This window comes from Thalassophryne amazonica, chromosome 6 (assembly GCF_902500255.1).
Source record: "Thalassophryne amazonica chromosome 6, fThaAma1.1, whole genome shotgun sequence".
NCBI classification, from domain to species: domain Eukaryota; kingdom Metazoa; phylum Chordata; class Actinopteri; order Batrachoidiformes; family Batrachoididae; genus Thalassophryne; species Thalassophryne amazonica.
In genome coordinates, this window is record NC_047108.1 from 57,766,712 (window position 1) to 57,785,517 (window position 18,806).

At 41.9% G+C, this 18,806-nt stretch overlaps 1 protein-coding gene across 1 annotated transcript in view; it reads right to left on the reverse strand.

The window, feature by feature from the left end:
• chchd6a (coiled-coil-helix-coiled-coil-helix domain containing 6a) overlaps window positions 1–18,806 on the reverse strand; it is a 315,813-nt gene that overhangs the window by 74,264 nt on the left and 222,743 nt on the right. Inside the window, exon 7 of the mRNA XM_034172200.1 lies at window positions 5,338–5,473. Within this exon, the coding sequence (XP_034028091.1) occupies window positions 5,338–5,473 (136 nt within the window). The remainder of the gene's footprint in view (window positions 1–5,337; window positions 5,474–18,806) is intronic.

Genomic DNA, 18,806 nt, shown 5'->3' on the forward strand with positions numbered 1-18,806 from the left:
ACCTTTGAGACAAGATTCCAAATGCATTCTTCACCACACGATGAGCACGAGACAACCTCTAGGTGTAGATAATGTGTGATTCTGGGAGTGATGAGAGAATGGTTTCATCAGCCAAGTTCTGACGGCAAATGTGTCATTCGCTACAAAATGATTATTTTATAAAGTGTGACGTCAAGTGGGACAAACAGAATGTATTAGCACAGCAAATTACGTGGCAATGCGGGGATCAAATTTGTGCAAGTGTCAAGGTACCTTTAGAATGGCCTAAGCAGTGGGTCACCCCCTGGGTCTGGTCTGTTTGAGGTTTCTTCCTCATTATCACCAGAGGGAGTTTTTCCCTTTTCTTCCCCTCCCCATCTGCATATATAGTAATAATACAATAACATGCTTTTGGAGGGCGGTATGCATTTTCAGAGGCCCTCCGTTTACGCCTAGTCGCCCAAAATGACAGAACGCGTAACGCGTACATAAAAAGTTGGCTCACTTTTGTCGTGTCGGCTAGCGCGCGCTGCTCTCCAAATTCGGCAGTGGGTCCTCATCAAGCTGGCTGCTTTAGCTGCTGTTCAGTGTCGTACCAGCCATGAGAAAATCATTCGGAATATCCATATTGGGACCAAAACACACTTCTCGCCTTTTCATCTTTTCCTCTGCGGACAGTTTTTTTCCCCTCTGCGGACAGTTGTTGGGCTGCGCGCGCTATGACGTCATTTGTTTATGCACAGCGGGCGGGTATAGCCACATAGCGTCAATGTAAATCTACGATACTGGCCTAGCAACACCCCGGTAAAGTGATAATAATGGTAAATGCCACACTGGCAGAACTATTTATGTACATTAATACACATATATGCAATTTATTCTTGCAAGACAGAAGGTATGTAGTGCATGAGTGAATGTGGTGTGTATGTGCACACGTGGGAGGTTTTCCCCTTACCACTGTCATCTGTGTGCTTGCTCAGGGGGGTTAGTAAGTTAGACCTTACTCATGTGAAGCGCCTTGAGGCAGCTTTGTTGTGAAATAAATTTAATTGAAATTGATACCATTTATGACTGATACAGAGATTCAGATGACTGTAAAGACCTTTCAACGTAACAAAAACTGAAGTTGGCAAACCTATCCCTGTCAGCAGAAACTGTGAGAAAGTTTTTCTCTTATTTTCTCAGAAAAGAGGTTGAAGCAGATGAAGATGATGTGGTATGCAGTGGCAGGGTCTGTTGGAGGTTTTTGGCAAAAAAAAAAAAAAAAAAAAAAAGAATTGCTGCAAGCGGTGTTTTTTGTGTGATTTCCATGTAAAGTGCAATTAAAGTGCAATTGATCACTTCAGTAACAAAAATTGGACTGTACAATTCAGGCAACATTATAAGGGATCTGTGCTGTACGATCACTTTTCAGACTTGTCCTGGACAAGCATTAATATCGATGCCTGTATTCTGTCTTAGTCTCTGTTCAACATTTGCATGGACTAGGTGCTGGGGTGCATCTTAAGTGACTGGGAGGTGATGGTCTAGTGGTTAAAGCGTTGGGCTTGAGACCAAAGGCTCTTCGGTTCAAATCCCAGCCTGACTGGAAAATCACTAATGTACCTTGGGCAAGGTCCTTAATCCCCTAGTTGCTCCCAGTGTGTAGTGAGTGCCTTGTATGGCAGCACCCTCACATCGTGGTGAATGTGAGGCATTATATGTAAAGCGCTTTGAGTGTCTGATGCAGATGGAAAAGCGCTATATAAATGCAGTCCATTTTGCTGATGGTGTTGAAAGGACTATTGACCAAGAGTTTGCAAAAGATGTTGTAACGGATCTTCGTGGAATCACTGGATGAAGTGATTGTGCCATGTGATGATCAGTGGTGGGCACAGTTCTGGTAATCCGCTAACCGCTAAATAGCGAAGCAAACTATTTTGTTAGTTGATTAGTTTTTCAGCTAATTTTGTAAAGCATCAGCAGACCAATTAACTTCCGCTAAATTTAGGTCTGATAACTTTTAGACCGCTAATATCTTTTTGTGGGCATAGTGAATAAAGCTTAACAGTTAAAAACATTTGTAAAGCCTGAAATCACACATTTTAGTTTCTGCCTGAGGTAGACCTCAATCCTCTCCCTGCAGAGGAGAGCTGGCTACCAGTGACAAAAGAAGAGAAGAAAAGAAAAAAAAAAACAAGATCATGTATTTTCACAGTCGTGCTGATGTGTTAGGAGGAGTCATGCACAGCAAGGCAGTTTTGACTTATTGGTAAAATTTTAAGTAAACTAATTCTGGACAGGTTATTGAAATTAACATCACTTCTGTCGTTTTTACAAAGTGAAAATATGAGCTATATGTTTTAGTTTTAAAGTAATGCACTAATTTTGAAGGTTTTAGTGATTACAGACACACGCGCCAAAAGGCATTATGGGAAAATGGAGCTTCCTGTCATCAGTGGTTGGTCGATTTCTAAAAATCAACACACAAGTTACTGTAACGTGTGTTGGCTTTTCCAAATAAATCTGAATTTGTAAATATGTCATTTTTTTCAAAAAAAGGCAATTTGAAAACTGAAAATTCTGTTTAAGTTTCAGCAGCATGTATAGCAAATGTGTGGCAATTGGTATTCACATGCCCATCCAGTAGATGGCAGTGTTTGTGGCATTGTGACATAATTGCTTCAGAAACATTCTGTATTGCTTGTGCAGACAGAGACACAAATCCAATGTTTTTGATTTACCCACTTTGGGACCTGTTTTCAAATACCATCGTTTTCACCCACCGAAAACACAGTTTGTATGTGGATGAAAGGCCAAATCCTTTATCTATCTTTAGTTACTGCTAAGAGTTGGTAGGCAGGTGATGCTCCTGAGGAATGTACAATTCTAAAGTTAATCAATTACACTACACATATTACAAAGATATACGAGGTCTGTTAGAAAACTATCTGACCTTTTTATTTTTTTCAAAAACTATATGGATTTGAATCATGTGCGCTTGCATCAGCCAAGCTTGAACCTTCGTGCGCATGCGTGAGTTTTTTCATGCCTGTTGGTTGCGTCATTCGCCTGTGAGCACGCTTTGAGTGAGCAGTGGTCCACCCCCCTCGTCGTATTTTTATTGTGATGAAAATGTCTGAACGATTTGGAGCTTTGCTGCATCAAATTTTTCCAGAAACTGTGAGAGACAGCCAGGTGGAAACCATTCAGAAGATTCAGACGGCTTTCAAATACATGATCTTGTTTATATATATATATATATATATATATATATATATATATATATATATATATATATATATATATACAAGATGTCTGTGAGGCTTTACAGGCTTTGTTTCAGTATCTTAATCCATTTATTACATTTATCCAGTTTCCAGCCTGTACAATATGTCCCTCACAGTGACAAAGAAGTTAGCAGATAAAAAATTGTGGCAGCTTTAAAAGCCATAAGATGGAGGAAGAACTGTAAACTTATAAAGTTACAGAATGAAAGTTATAGAGATGCCTCAGGGGCTAATCAAGAGCAAAGACCTTGATGTGTAGGTTAAAGCCTTTAGTAATACAGTAAGCGCTTCACTAACCACACATGCACAAACACACACACACAGTCATTTTGTGTATGATCTGCCATGCTCTTTTAAAGAGATTGTTCAAAGATTCTTCACTTCAGCTCTCATTATCTCAGACCAGCTTAATATCAAAGACAGGCACACAGAGACGCACACACAATAACAATCCTAATAAGGACTTTTGCTAACTTTATAGTGAGTGTATATAAAAAAAAAACCTAGAACATAAAACTGCTGAGAAAAACGTCCACAAAAAGTTTTTGTCCTCATGCAATAACACACAAGACATAGAAAGGAACAAATGTACACAAGATACATTAGTAACAGAGCTGATTACTGTGTTCCTGGGGAAGACTCAGTGCCTCTGAGCAATGGAGCGAAACTGCGAGTCTTCACTATGAGTGCCAAACTGTAGGACTTTGCTAAGGCTGTTAACATCTTGCTAAAGTAAGGCAATACCTGATTCTGTGATACTCCATGATATGTCATCCTGAGTCAGAAGGACCCAAGATGTAGCCCAGCATACGAGGTCTGTCCATAAAGTATCGTACCTTTTTATGTTTTTTTAAACTATATGGATTTGATTCATATGTTGTCACGTCAGACATGCTTGAACCCTTGTGCGCATGCGTGAGTTTTTCCACGCCTGTCGGTGACGTCATTCGCCTGTGAGCACGCCTTGTGGAAGGAGTGGTCCCGCCCCGTCGTCGGATTTTCATTGTCTGGAAATGGGGGAATGATTTGGGGGTTTTTTCCATCAGAATTTTTTCAGAAGATGTTAGAGACTGGCACCTGGAAACCATTCGAAAAATTTATCTGGCTTTCGGTGAAAATTTTACCGAAAACCAGATAAATTTTTGCTTGATGTACGACTTCAGTTGTTCAACAGTCTGGGGTCTCCGTTGTATTTTGCACTTCATAATGTGCCACACATTTATATGTGGAGAGTTGTTTGGTTGAGCTGTAAAATTTGGATGTATACATTTGTATCAAGGAACTGTTTGTGATGCCAAAATGTTTCCTTCACATTAACTCTCATAATCACATCATTTTCATCCTTAAAGCTAGTGTGTAGAATTTACTGCCATCTAGTGGTGAGGTTGCATACTGCATTACACCGTCGCTCGTAATTTTGTTTCCCCTCACGTTTTTGCTTCTTTGACAATGAGGGCTTGCTCCCTTGTCCTCCCTGATGGAAAGTCAAATGTATGACCATCCATTGCACAAAAATGAGGGTTCTTAAACTTGTTAGCCTGCACTAGCAATCAGAAGACATTATATAGGAAGGCAACCACAGTTTTCGTTTCTTTGTTCTCAAGACTTCCGGCTGCAGTGCAAAACGCAAAAGGTGGAGTAAGTATGCCCTTTTAGGGCTAATATGTAAAAATTGCTGTGCGGGGGGGGGGGGGGGGGGGGGGGGGCTGCTCCCATGTAGAAAGGAAGGGCTCATTTTAAGCTTATTTTTTCATGAGCTTAAAATGAGCCCTTCCAGTTCATTGTTAAAGGTAAATAAAATAATGAACAGACGGTTATGGGTGCTATATTCAATTTCTGCTAAGACACACCCCTAACTCTACATACTGTAGCTTTAGCTTCCTAGAATCCTGAAAACATGACATACAAAAAAATTTAATGGATTTATTTTACATCTAACATACCTATGCTCCATGAGAATCAAATAAACAACTTAGCTTGCATTACTTTACCTCCAACCTTGTTTTTAGTGGAATGTTGCTTTTGATGGAAGGCTTATTTAGTTTGATTTAAATGTGTAACGTATGGAAACAAGCTAGGAAGCTCTCACCTTCTTTGCAGCATTGATACACTGCAAATATTCTTTGGCCAGGTCCGAACACCTTAGAGTCTGATCTCTGTTCTCCTTGTAACAGGATAAAATCTGAGCCTGTAGGACAGCACACACTGGGCTGGTGCTACGAGATCTGCAAGACACAGAGACAAAGAAAGCTGAAGGGGAGGACTAGACACAAAACAATGTTTTACACATTTGAGCTTGGAAAGAGGAAAAAATACAGAGAAAAAATATGAACAACTTTAAGACACAAGGCACCAACTGAAGAGGGTAGCGACAGAAATGGCAAAAAACACAAATAAAAAAATGTGTCCATATTGTTAAAAACATCCTCAAAATCTACAAATGTGTTACGTGCAAAAACAAATAAAGCACAGAAAAACAGTTAAGGAAAGAAGAAAGTTTATCTGGTGTGATATAATTTATGTTGGTCAAAGAAAAACAATTAACATTTTACACCCACTGCAAGCTGTTTAACTACCAACATTGTGCATAAAAAGTGCTGCTTGACTACTAATGGAGTTAGTCCTAAATGACATCTAATTGAGTGGGTTGGATCATTCTGATCAAACAAAAAATGTGTGCTTTCTGAGACTGAATTATGCGTGCTTAAATTGATATGTGGGCTGTAATATAATTGCACTAAGACTGTCTCTGCGTGATTGCTAACTTTGACAGGCTTGCTGCCTGGGTGCGTCACTGTAATGGATTCTGACTGACTGAGTCAAAGACAAGCAAGTATCATACGCCCATGCAGGGAAAAAAATATACAATAAAACAAAGGCACATGATCATATACACGTGCACAAACCTACACAGACTGCGCCATTAAGATGAGAGTGCAACAAACTTGCAGGTGTTCTCTCTGTGAGAACCCTTTCATAGCATACTGAATTGAAAAACCAATTAAAAGCTCTTCTGGCTTGTGAAACGCAGAGGGGAGCTGACCCCAGCTTTTAAATTACAGCATCCACCACAGACACGTAGACACGAGCATCAGTAGATATTGGTAGTTATCATATATATATATCATATAAATGATACACCAATATGATTGGATAAAACACTAAAGAATAAATAGCAATACACCCTTGTGATATTTTTCGTGGACCGTTAATATTTTTCATACCACCCGAGTAAAACCCACAAAATGAATGTCACCTTGGTAATCAGCCAATCCATACATATACGTACTGTGACGTCATGGCACGTGCGACCCTAGATATTGTCAATGTGTAATTTAATACAGTGGTCCCTCACTATATCACGGTTCACCTTTCGGGGCCTTGCAGTTTCACAGATTTTTTTTAGTGCAATTTTGCATGCTTCTTTTTTTTTTTTTTTTTTTAACATCTGCGTCCTTATCAGGCAGGCCGGTCGCGGCACTGGTCGTGGCACCGGTCAGCATCACCACGATTGCTCTCACTGGGCCTCATGTATCAAAGTTGCGCACTTGTGGCGTAAATTTACGGTGTAAATTTGAAGTACACCAAAGTTTCCCTGACATGTATCAAGCAGTGCGCATCTGCCCATTTCCAGCGTACGCCTGACGTGACCTTGATAAATGCGGTGGGTGAAAACAATCGTAATTATAATAAACACGCCCATAAATATTCAGACTCCACTTCAGACACACCCTCATTTTATGACATGGAAGCCAGGAAGACGGCAAAGAAAAAGAACTCCACCAATCACGACGCGTGCCAACAGAGCGTCAAAAGCGGCCATCGTATCAATTGTTTTGTAGTATGATCAAAAAAGTGTTACAGTGGTCCCTCGTTTATCGCGGGAGTTCCGTTCTAAAAATAGCCCATAATACGTGAAACTGCGACATAGTCAGCGTTATTTTTTACAATTATTATAGACGTTTTAAAGCTGTAAAACCACTTTATACACTTTCTCAATCAGGCATGAACATTTTCTCACTTTTCTCTCGTGTGTAAACACTCTCAAAGTTCAAACCTTAGTAGAAAAATAAGACCAAACTGTTTTCAGGCCCAAACATTTGTTTGAGAAATAAAAATAGAACGTTTTCCTATAAATAATTATGATGGCTTCTAGAACTAACAAATTTAATTTTAACGATCAACGTACGAGGTTGGACACAAGAAATTATTAATAGTGACTGACCAGTATTTCACAGATCACGCCTCTGCGTCCTGACGCCGCACCTTTTTCCACTCACACCTGGCTGCAGGTGTCTGTTTCCGAGTGACAAAGTTATGAGTAGTTATTGGCGCTTTTTCTTCTTCTGGGCGAGAAGACTGTTAACAACAGACACGCAGAACACGGAACACTGTAAAAAAAAAAGCATGCAAAATTGGACTAAAGAAATCCGCGAAACGACGAGGCCGCAAAAGGTGAACCGCATTATAGCGAGGGACCACTGTATTCTCTTTTCACGTCAATAATTCTTGACGTGGATATTTGCTCACTCGATTAATAAGACGCCTAATTTTTCAGATTTCTTTATTCTTAAGATGTATTTCTTTATTTATTTTATTATGACAAACGAATGGAGAAGACTGCAGCACGGGCAAAGGGAATGAGAACACTACAGTTGTAATTATCAATTTCATTGTCTAAAACGATCACACCACATAAAGTTAAGCTCAGCGCTGCCTTGGCTCCAGGCTCGAAGTCTGGAGAAAAAGGCGAGCAGCGCTTTGGCCACGGATCGTGCTCGAGACCAACAATCCCGCAAAAGCGGGATTTGTATTAATTATTATGTAGTATAATCAGGAAAGTGTTATTTATGTAACATATGCATTGATTTGTATAATGGCAGTGTTTATCATGTTGATCATTTACATTTTTATGTGGATTCCAGTGCTGGTTCATTTTGGTGTATAATTTACACCACCTCTCGACCTGGTGTATATTTTCAGCGCAGCGTACGCCAAAGACCACATTGATAAATGCCAAGTAGTGCAGCCCTTTTGGCGTACACCCCATATACGCTCAAGTATCGCCGTACGCACATTGATACATGAGGCCCACTGTCTCCGATGCGCTTACTGAGTCTGCAGGCTCGGTAAGCGCTGCAACGTGCCACTCACACCGCCCCCCTGTCTGCTCTGCCGAGCTGCATCCAACTCCAGCAACAGGTCCAGAGACTACGCTCGCTGTTTTGATGCGGAGCGCTCTGGCAGCCCGCAAGGATAGACTTCTTGTGGAAAAATCTGCAGCGCTCGCTGCATGGTCTCAGTAACTGCAGCTGCAGAGCTTCGTGGCCATGACTTGGATTCTTTGCGGGTCCCGCATCCGTACCCCCGGAGGCAGTGACCGAAGGGAGAGCACACGCATTTTGTTCTGCGTGCATTTAACATTTGGCCTCAGGGTGTATGGTTTTCTGAAGGGTGTAAAAAGCCATATTCATTGGTGAACAACTTGACAACTGATAATATCATGTAGCCTCTGAAAAACAAAAATTGGGGTTGCATAGGAATTAGGGATCATCAATTTCATCAATTTTATTTATATAGCGCTAAATCACAACAAACAGTTGCCCCAAGGCGCTTTATATTGTAAGGCAAGGCCATACAATAATTACGTAAAAACCACAACGGTCAAAACGACCCCCTGTGAGCAAGCACTTGCGACAGTGGGAAGGAAAAACTCCCTTTTAACAGGAAGAAACCTCCAGCAGAACCAGGCTCAGGGAGGGGCAGTCTTCTGCTGGGACTGGTTGGGGCTGAGGGAGAGAACCAAGAAAAAGACATGCTGTGGAGGGGAGCAGAGATCAATCATTAATGATTAAATGCAGAGTGGTGCATACAGAGCAAAAGGAGAAAGAAACACTCAGTGCATCATGGGAACCCCCCAGCAGTCTAAGTCTATAGCAGCATAACTAAGGGATGGTTCAGGGTCACCTGATCCAGCCCTAACTATAAGCTTTAGCAAAAAGGAAAGTTTTAAGCCTAATCTTAAAAGTAGAGAGGGTGTCTGTCTCCCTGATCCGAATTGAGAGCTGGTTTCACAGGAGAGGAGCCTGAAAGCTGAAGGCTCTGCCTCCCATTCTACTCTTACAAACCCTAGGAACTACAAGTAAGCCTGCAGTCAAAGAGCGAAGCGCTCTATTGGGGTGATATGGTACTATGAGGTCCCTAAGATAAGATGGGACCTGATTATTCAAAACCTTATAAGTAAGAAGAAGAATTTTAAATTCTATTCTAGAATTAACAGGAAGCCAATGAAGAGAGGCCAATATGGGTGAGATATGCTCTCTCCTTCTAGTCCCCGCTAGTACTCTAGCTGCAGCATTTTGAATTAACTGAAGGCTTTTCAGGGAACTTTTAGGACAACCTGATAATAATGAATTACAATAGTCCAGCCTAGAGGAAATAAATGCATGAATTAGTTTTTCAGCATCACTCTGAGACAAGACCTTTCTAATTTTAGAGATATTGCGTAAATGCAAAAAAGCAGTCCTACATATTTGTTTAATATGCGCTTTGAATGACATATCCTGATCAAAAATGACTCCAAGATTTCTCACAGTATTACTAGAGGTCAGGGTAATGCCATCCAGAGTAAGGATCTGGTTAGACACCATGTTTCTAAGATTTGTGTTAAGATTTTGAAATTAGAGGTCATCCATGTCTTTATGTCTGTAAGACAATCCTGCAGTTTAGCTAATTGGTGTGTGTCCTCTGGCTTCATGGATAGATAAAGCTGGGTATCATCTGCGTAACTATGAAAATTTAAGCAATGCCGTCTAATAATACTGCCTAAGGGAAGCATGTATAAAGTGAATAAAATTGGTCCTAGCACAGAACCTTGTGGAACTCCATAATTAACCTTAGTCTGTGAAGAAGATTCCCCATTTACATGAACAAATTGTAATCTATTAGATAAATATGATTCAAACCAACGCAGTGCAGTGCCTTTAATACCTATGGCATGCTCTAATCTCTGTAATAAAATTTTATGGTCAACAGTATCAAAAGCAGCACTGAGGTCTAACAGAACAAGCACAGAGATGAGTCCACTGTCTGAGGCCATAAGAAGATCATTTGTAACCTTCACTAATACTGTTTCTGTACTATGATGAATTCTAAAACCTGACTGAAACTCTTCAAATAGACCATTCCTCTGCAGATGATCAGTTAGCTGTTTTACAACTACCCTTTCAAGAATTTTTGAGAGAAAAGGAAGGTTGGAGATTGGCCTATAATTAGCTAAGACAGCTGGGTCAAGTGATGGCTTTTTAAGTAATGGTTTAATTACTGCCACCTTAAAAGCCTGTGGTACATAGCCAACTAATAAAGATAGATTGATCATATTTAAGATCGAAGCATTAAATAATGATAGGGCTTCCTTGAGCAGCCTGGTAGGAATGGGGTCTAATAGACATGTTGATGGTTTGGATGAAGTAACTAATGAAAATAACTCAGACAAAACAATCGGAGAGAAAGAGTCTAACCAAATACCGGCATCACTGAAAGCAGCCAAAGATAACGATATGTCTTTGGGATGGTTATGAGTAATTTTTTCTCTAATAGTTAAAATTTTATTAGCAAAGAAAGTCATGAAGTCATTACTAGTTAAAGTTAAAGGAATACTCGGCTCAATAGAGCTCTGACTCTTTGTCAGCCTGGCTACAGTGCTGAAAAGAAACCTGGGGTTGTTCTTATTTTCTTCAATTAGTGATGAGTAGTAAGATGTCCTAGCTTTACGGAGGGCTTTTTTGTAGAGCAACAGACTCTTTTTCCAGGCTAAGTGAAGATCTTCTAAATTAGTGAGACGCCATTTCCTCTCCAACTTATGGGTTATCTGCTTTAAGCTGCGAGTTTGTGAGTTATACCACGGAGTCAGGCACTTCTGATTTAAAGCTCTCTTTTTCAGAGGAGCTACAGCATCCAAAGTTGTCTTCAATGAGGATGTAAAACTATTGACGAGATACTCTATCTCACTTACAGAGTTTAGGTAGCTACTCTGCACTGTGTTGGTATATGGCATTAGAGAACATAAAGAAGGAATCATATCCTTAAACCTAGTTACAGCGCTTTCTGAAAGACTTCTAGTGTAATGAAACTTATTCCCCACTGCTGGGTAGTCCATCAGAGTAAATGTAAATGTTATTAAGAAATGATCAGACAGAAGGGAGTTTTCAGGGAATACTGTTAAGTCTTCAATTTCCATACCATAAGTCAGAACAAGATCTAAGATATGATTAAAATGGTGGGTGGACTCATTTACATTTTGAGCAAAGCCAATTGAGTCTAATAATAGATTAAATGCAGTGTTGAGGCTGTCATTCTCAGCATCTGTGTGGATGTTCAAATCACCCACTATAATTATCTTATCTGAGCTAAGCACTAAGTCAGACAAAAGGTCTGAAAATTCACAGAGAAACTCACAGTAACGACCAGGAGGACGATAGATAACATATTCATCCTGCTGTAACCAGGTTTCTGTAAGGCAGAACAAATCAATATGTTGATCAATTATTATATCATTTACTAACAGGGACTTAGAAGAAAGAGACCTAATGTTTAATAGACCACATTTAACTGTTTTAGTCTGTGGTGCAGTTGAAGGTGCTATATTATTTTTTCTTTTTGAATTTTTATGCTTAAATAGATTTTTGCTGGTTATTGGTGGTCTGGGAGCAGGCACCGTCTCTACGGGGATGGGGTAATGAGGGGATGGCAGGGGGAGAGAAGCTGCAGAGAGGTGTGTAAGACTACAACTCTGCTTCCTGGTCCCAACCCTGGATAGTCACGGTTTGGAGGATTTAAGAAAACTGGCCAGATTTCTAGAAATGAGAGCTGCTCCATCCAAAGTGGGATGGATGCCGTCTCTCCTAACAAGACCAGGTTTTCCCCAGAAGCTTTGCCAATTATCTATGAAGCCCACCTCATTTTTTGGACACCACTCAGACAGCCAGCAATTCAAGGAGAACATGCGGCTAAACATGTCACTCCCGGTCCGATTAGGGAGGGGCCCAGAGAAAACTACAGAGTCCGACATTGTTTTTGCAAAGTTACACACCGATTCAATGTTAATTTTAGTGACCTCTGATTGGTGTAACCGGGTGTCATTACTGCCGACGTGAATTACAATCTTACCAAATTTACGCTTAGCCTTAGCCAGCAGTTTCAAATTTCCTTCAATGTTGCCTGCTCTGGCCCCCGGAAGACAATTGACTATGGTTGCTGGTGTCGCTAACTTCACATTTCTCAAAACAGAGTCGCCAATAACCAGAGTTTGATCCTCGGCGGGTGTGTCGCCGAGTGGGGATGGGACCAATCCAATCCCAGATGGGTATAGGGTTCCGATACCGACATAATTCACATATCGGAAAATACCAATCCAACTGGCGACATTTTCCGATACCGGAGAAGAACCATTGTGAATCCTCTCAAGTGCTGCTGTTTGCTCTCTGCTTGTTTACTGCCGAGTGTGAGGAGGAAAGGAGGGGGGAGTTTTTTGAAGCAGAGCTGTTTGAGAGAGCTCTCTTCCCCAGTGTTAGCAGCGGTTAGCAGCAAATTTTTGCCCGGCTCTCTGCTTCAAACTGTCTGTTAGTCGAGCATGGAGTTTCTGAAAAATTAACTGAATTGTTGCTAAAAAGTCAGCCGCTTGACTGTCCCGAGGGTGTAAAATGCCAGCTCAGCATGCAGCCGAAGAGGACAGTGAACAGAGATTTTGTCTGCTGAAAGGGAAAATGTCTTCATTAAAATCCTGTGTGTGAGCGTCGGTGATGATACATTTATTATACAGATGAAAGGCTTCGTGTTCCAAAAAATTTGAAGTTTGCGCAGCACAAAAACCTCTGTTTTCGAGGAAAAAAGGGGGAAAGAGGAAGAGAGAAAGCAAACAAAAGAGAGAAAGCGAGCAAGGGAGAGAAAGAGAGTGAATGAGAGACAGAGAGAAGGAGACAGACAGAGAGAGAGAGAGTGCTGTCTTTTCTCTTTAAGTCTATAAAAATGAGGCCATAAATGTCTATAAAGCAGTGTCCAAACATTCCACAGTTTGAAACAAAATATGAGGAATGTGTTCATGGATACAGGGATGAAGTGTGAGAGTTAATAGGTGTTCATGGGAAACTTATTGATTATTTATTTCTATACAGTGGTCTCTCGCTGTAACGCAGTTCACCTTTCGCGGCCTCGCAGTTTCGCGGATTTTTTTAGTCCAATTTTGCATGCTTTTTTTTTTTTTTTACAGTGCATTGTGTTCTGCGTCCTCATCAAGCAGGCCGGTCGCGGCACAGCGAAGGGAGAGTACGCGCATTGTGTTCTGCGTGTCTGTTTATAAGAATCTTCTCGCCCAGAAGAAAAAAGAACGCCAACACCTACCCATAACTGTGTTCTTCATTAGGAAAAAGACAACTGCAGCGAGGTGTGACTCAGTGGAAAAAGGCGCGACAGTGCAGCGACAGCGCAGCGACGAAGAGATGCAATCAGAGGAACTGTGAAATACTGGTCAGTCACTATTAATAATTTCTTATGTGTCCAACCTCGTAGGTTGATCGTTAAAATTAAATTTGTTAGTTCTAGAAGCCATCATAATTATTTATAGGAAAACGTTCTATTTTTATTTCTCAAACAAATGTTTGGGCCTGAAAACAGGTTTTGATCTTTGGTTTCATTCTATAATACTGGTCTTATTTTTCTACTAAGGTTTGAACTTTGAGAGTGTTTACACACGAGAGAAAAGTGAGAAAATGTTAATGCCTGTTTGAGAAAACTGTATAAAGTGTGTAGTGAGGGGTTTTACAGCCTTAAATGTCTATAATAATTGTAAAAAAAATAACGCTGTCTACTTCGCGGATTTCGCTTATTGCGGGCTATGTTTGGAAGGTAACTGCCGCGATAAACGAGGGACCACTGTATTTGTTTATGGATTTATTTATGTTCATTGTTAGTTTGGTCTATCTTTTCTGTTTTTTGTTTTATTGGGTTCCTTATGTCTGTCTTTTTTCTAAAATTGTACTGCATCATTGTATCATTATTATTGTTATTATTAGCATTACTGTTGTTGCTATTATTATTATCATGATTGTCAATAGTATTTTTAAGGAAACGGATTGATATGTAAATCATTATACAGGGAGAAGGGGTGGGATTAGATAGAACTAACTTTAATTTTACGTTGTCTGTTTTATTTTTTCTTTTGTTATGTTCAAAATAAATCTTCAATTCAAAAAATACTTAATTCTCTCACCAAAACATCAAATCTAGGATTTCATCTTCTGGCAAATTGTAGCTCAACTTTCAGGTCTCCTTTTTAAGAAAATCCTCATAAAAAAAAAAAAAATCAACAATAATAATATTAAAGCAAACAGAGCTCTGGTATCGGATCAGAAAAGTCTCGGTATCGACAGATATACAAATTCAGGTATCGGGATCAGATGGGAAGTGAAAGATTGTGGATCGGTGCATCCCTAATAGGAATCACCCTGTCCATTTGTCAATTTGTCAACACCTCAAAGACAAAGGAATTCTAGTAGCACATCATGCAGATACATATACAAGAAAGTAATTCCAGTTTGACATGTTCGAGTGGAAATAATTGGATTAAAAAATAAATAAATAAAACGTCAACCAAAGAGGTCGACAAGTTTGTTAATTCAGGTATTTCATCACAAATGACGTACAATCACTTATATATAATATGTCCAAGAAAAGGTGTGGCAGAGCACGCATGCGGTATGAATCTAATCATGAATTTGAGACCGTCCTGTTGTTAACTTTGTTCTGTTCTGCCTTTTTAATAGACTGGTTCACACTTGCAGTGTTTTCACATGAGTTCCTGACAAATATGTTAGTGATTCTTTGTAGTATTCCCAAAGTTTTCCTGTTCAGTCCACCTTGGAAGACAAGGTCCCCAAGACACTTTAAACAATCAATCAAAAACAATTCTTATTAAATTAATAAAGTTAATAAACAATACTACGATGTGGTTTTGCACATTTAATGTGCCTGAAAATATTTATAAAGCAGCAGTGGCCTTTATGACCAAATAACAAACTAATTACTTCCTACATGTAACTTGAAAACCATACATATGTTGAGAGAGCCATGAGAAGGAGGAATTCTTTTTTGGCTCCATAAATCTTCAAACCGCTGATCTGGGATCAGGTCGCGGGGTCAAGATTTCCAGCACGGGCTACATTAACCAACACTGACTGGGGGATCCTGAGGCGTTCCCATGCCAGTGAGGAGATACAATCTCTCCACCTAGTCCTGGGTCTTCCCCGGGGTCTCCTCCCAGCTGGACGTAGCTGGAACACCAACCTAGGGAAGCACCCAGGAGGGCGGCGATCAAGAGTGTTGCTTTTTTGGCTCATCCCCCTTTCCATTACAACAGTACGATAGAACAAATGCAATACCGTCTCTGCTACGCCGATTCTCCGGCCAATCTCACGCTCCATTGTCCCCCTCAATCACGAACAAGACCCTGAGGTACTTGAACTCCTTCACTTGGGGCAAATCCTCAATCTCTACCCAGAGTAGGCAATTCATTGGTTTCCTGCTGAGAACCATGGCCTCAGATTTAGAGGAGCTGATCGTCACCCCAGCTGCTCCACACTCAGCTGCAAACCGACCCAGGGAGTGCTGGAGATGACAGGCCTATGAAGCCAACATGACCACATAATCTGCAAAAAGCACTGATGAGACCCTCAGCACACAAAACTGAAGACCATCCTCACTCTGAATATGCCTCAATATCCTGTCCATGAATATCAAAAATAGGACAAGGCAAAACCCTGCTCACTCACTTTGTGAGTGCAGAGACTGAATGGCCCTGAGAAGGGAATGGCTCACTCCTGCAGCACCTAACACAGCATCCCCCCTCGTACCGATCATATGCCTTTCTCCAAGTCCAAAAAACACAGACTGGATGGGCGTACTCCCAGGCACCCTCCAGGATCCTTGTGAGAGTGAAGAGCTGGACAGACCAGGACAAAACCAGCATTGCTCCTCTTCAATCGGAGGTTCGACTATCGGCCAGACCATTCTTTGTAACACCCTGGAGTAGACTTTAACATGGAGGCTGAGTAGTGTGCTGCCCCTGCAATTGGCACAGACTCTCTGGTCTGCTTTTTTAAGTATGGGGACCATGACCCCAGTTTGTCACTCCTTTGTCACTGTGCCAGACCTCAATGCAATGTTGAAGAGACATCTCATCCAAGACACTCCTGCCACATCCAGAACCTTCAGCATTTGTAGATGGACCTCATCAACACCTGGGGCATTGCCAGTGTGTGGATGCTTTACTACCTCAGTGACTTCCAGAGAAATTGATGATGACCTCCATCAGCTTCCAGCTCTGCCTCTACTACAGAGGGTGCTCCAGTTTGATGAAGATGTTTTTCAATGTGCTCCATCCAGCGCCCAATTACCTCCTCAGTTTAGGTCAACAGACTCCAATTCTTACTGTATAAAGCTTGGATGGTTCCCCATTTTCCTCTCTCGGGGTTCCTCACTGTCCTCCAGAAGCACCTTGGTGCCAACTGAAAGTGCTTCTCCATGGCTGCTTCAAACTCCTTCCACACCTGCTCCTTTGCCTCCCCCACAACAGAAGCTGCTGCCCTTTGGGCCTGTCAGTAACTTGCAACTGCCTCCGGAGTCTTCCAAGATAACATATCCTGGAAAGACCCCTCCGGTCGGACGGCTTCCCTGACCACCAGTCTTCACCACGGTGATCAATGGTTGTTGCCCTTTGAGGCGCTCAAGACCTTCAGGCCACAGCTCCCTGCTGCAGCTTCAGCAACGGACGCTTTGAACACTGCTCATTCTGCATCAATGACCCCAATCTCCACAGGAATGCCAGAAAAGCTCTACCAGAGGTGTGAGCTGAAGATCTGTCAGACAGTGGGATCCTCCAGATGTTCCCAGTTCACCCGCACAATCCATTTGGGCTTACCACATCTGTCCAAAGTTCTCTCCCACCCTCTGATCCAACTCACCACCAGATGGTTATCAGTTGACAGCTCTGCTCCTCTCCTCACCTGAGTGTCCAGAACATGTGGCCTCAGATCAGATGATACGATCACAAAATTGATCATTGACCTTCGGCCTAGGGTGTTCTGGTACCATGTACACTTATGAGCATTCTTACAGTATGTTCGAACACTGTGTTCATTATGGACAATCCATGACTAGCACAGATGTCCAATAAGAAACTACCGCTCGGGTTTAGATCAGGGAGGCCATTCCTCACAGACACGCCTCTCCAGGTGTCTCTGTTATCACCCAATTGTGTGTTGAACTCCCCAGCAGAAGAATGGAGTGCCCCACTGCAGCCCCATGCAGGACTCCATTTAGGGACTCCAAGAATGCAGAATACTCTGAACTGCTGTTTGGTGTATATGCACAAACAACAGTTAGAGCCCCCACCACACCCCAGAAACCCGAAGGTACAGGGAGGCGATCCTCGTCTACTGGGGTAAACTCCAATGTAGCGGTGCTCAGCCGGGGACTCGTGAGTATCCTCACACCTGCCTGGCGCCTCACACCCTGTGCAACTCCAGAGAAGAATAAGGTCTGATCCCTATTTAGGAGAGTGGTTCCTTGCTGTGCGTGGATGCGAGGCCCACCAGATCTAACTGGTAGTGCTCCACCTCCCGCACAAGCTCTGGCTCCTTTCCCCCCCCAACATGAGGTGACATTCCACACCCCCAGAAGTAACCTCTAATGCCCGAGTCTGGTCCATCGAGGCTCTCGACTATTACTGTCACCCATGGGACAGTGCACCTGACCCCAGCAGTCCCCTCTGCAGGTGGTGAGGCCACAGGTTGGAGATGGAAGATCCATGTTTCTTTTACGGGCATTGTCCAGCTGGGGGTCCATCCTGAATAAGATTTTCGACTGTTGCTGTAATTCTCCTCTCTTATACCCCGGAACAGGCTTTCCCGGGAAAGCTGAGAAGTGTGGTTTGTCTTCTATCATTTGTATACACTTTATATATACACCGCTTTTTTAAGATGGGGACCACCACCCCAGTTTGCCAATCCAGAGGTACTGCCCCTTACTGTCCACTGACTTTGATGAAACACTGTCATATCAGGGGTTCTCAATCCGGTCCTCAAGGACCCCTGAACCTGCACATTTTCCATCTCACCCTCGTCTGCTACAAGCGGATTTGCTAATTCAGGTGTCTGATTAGATTAGACAGAACTTTCTTTATTGATCCCCTGGGAAGACTCCCTCAGCGAAACTGAGGGACCAGCAGCATTGTATAGCAGCACACGGGGTAAGAAGCATACAGAGTACCATAAGTGAAAGTAAAAAATAAATATAAATATAAATACAAGACATACTGATTGACACTGGTTTACTGGCTACTACTTTTCCTCTCATTCCCGACCCCTGTCTTCCTGTCACTCCTCCCCCCCGAGTGAGGAGTTGTACAGTCGGATGGCCTGAGAGACAAAGGAGTTCTTTAGTCTGATGGTTCTGCACTTGGAAAGGAGCAGTCTGTGGCTGAAGCGGCTGCTCTGGTCACCGATG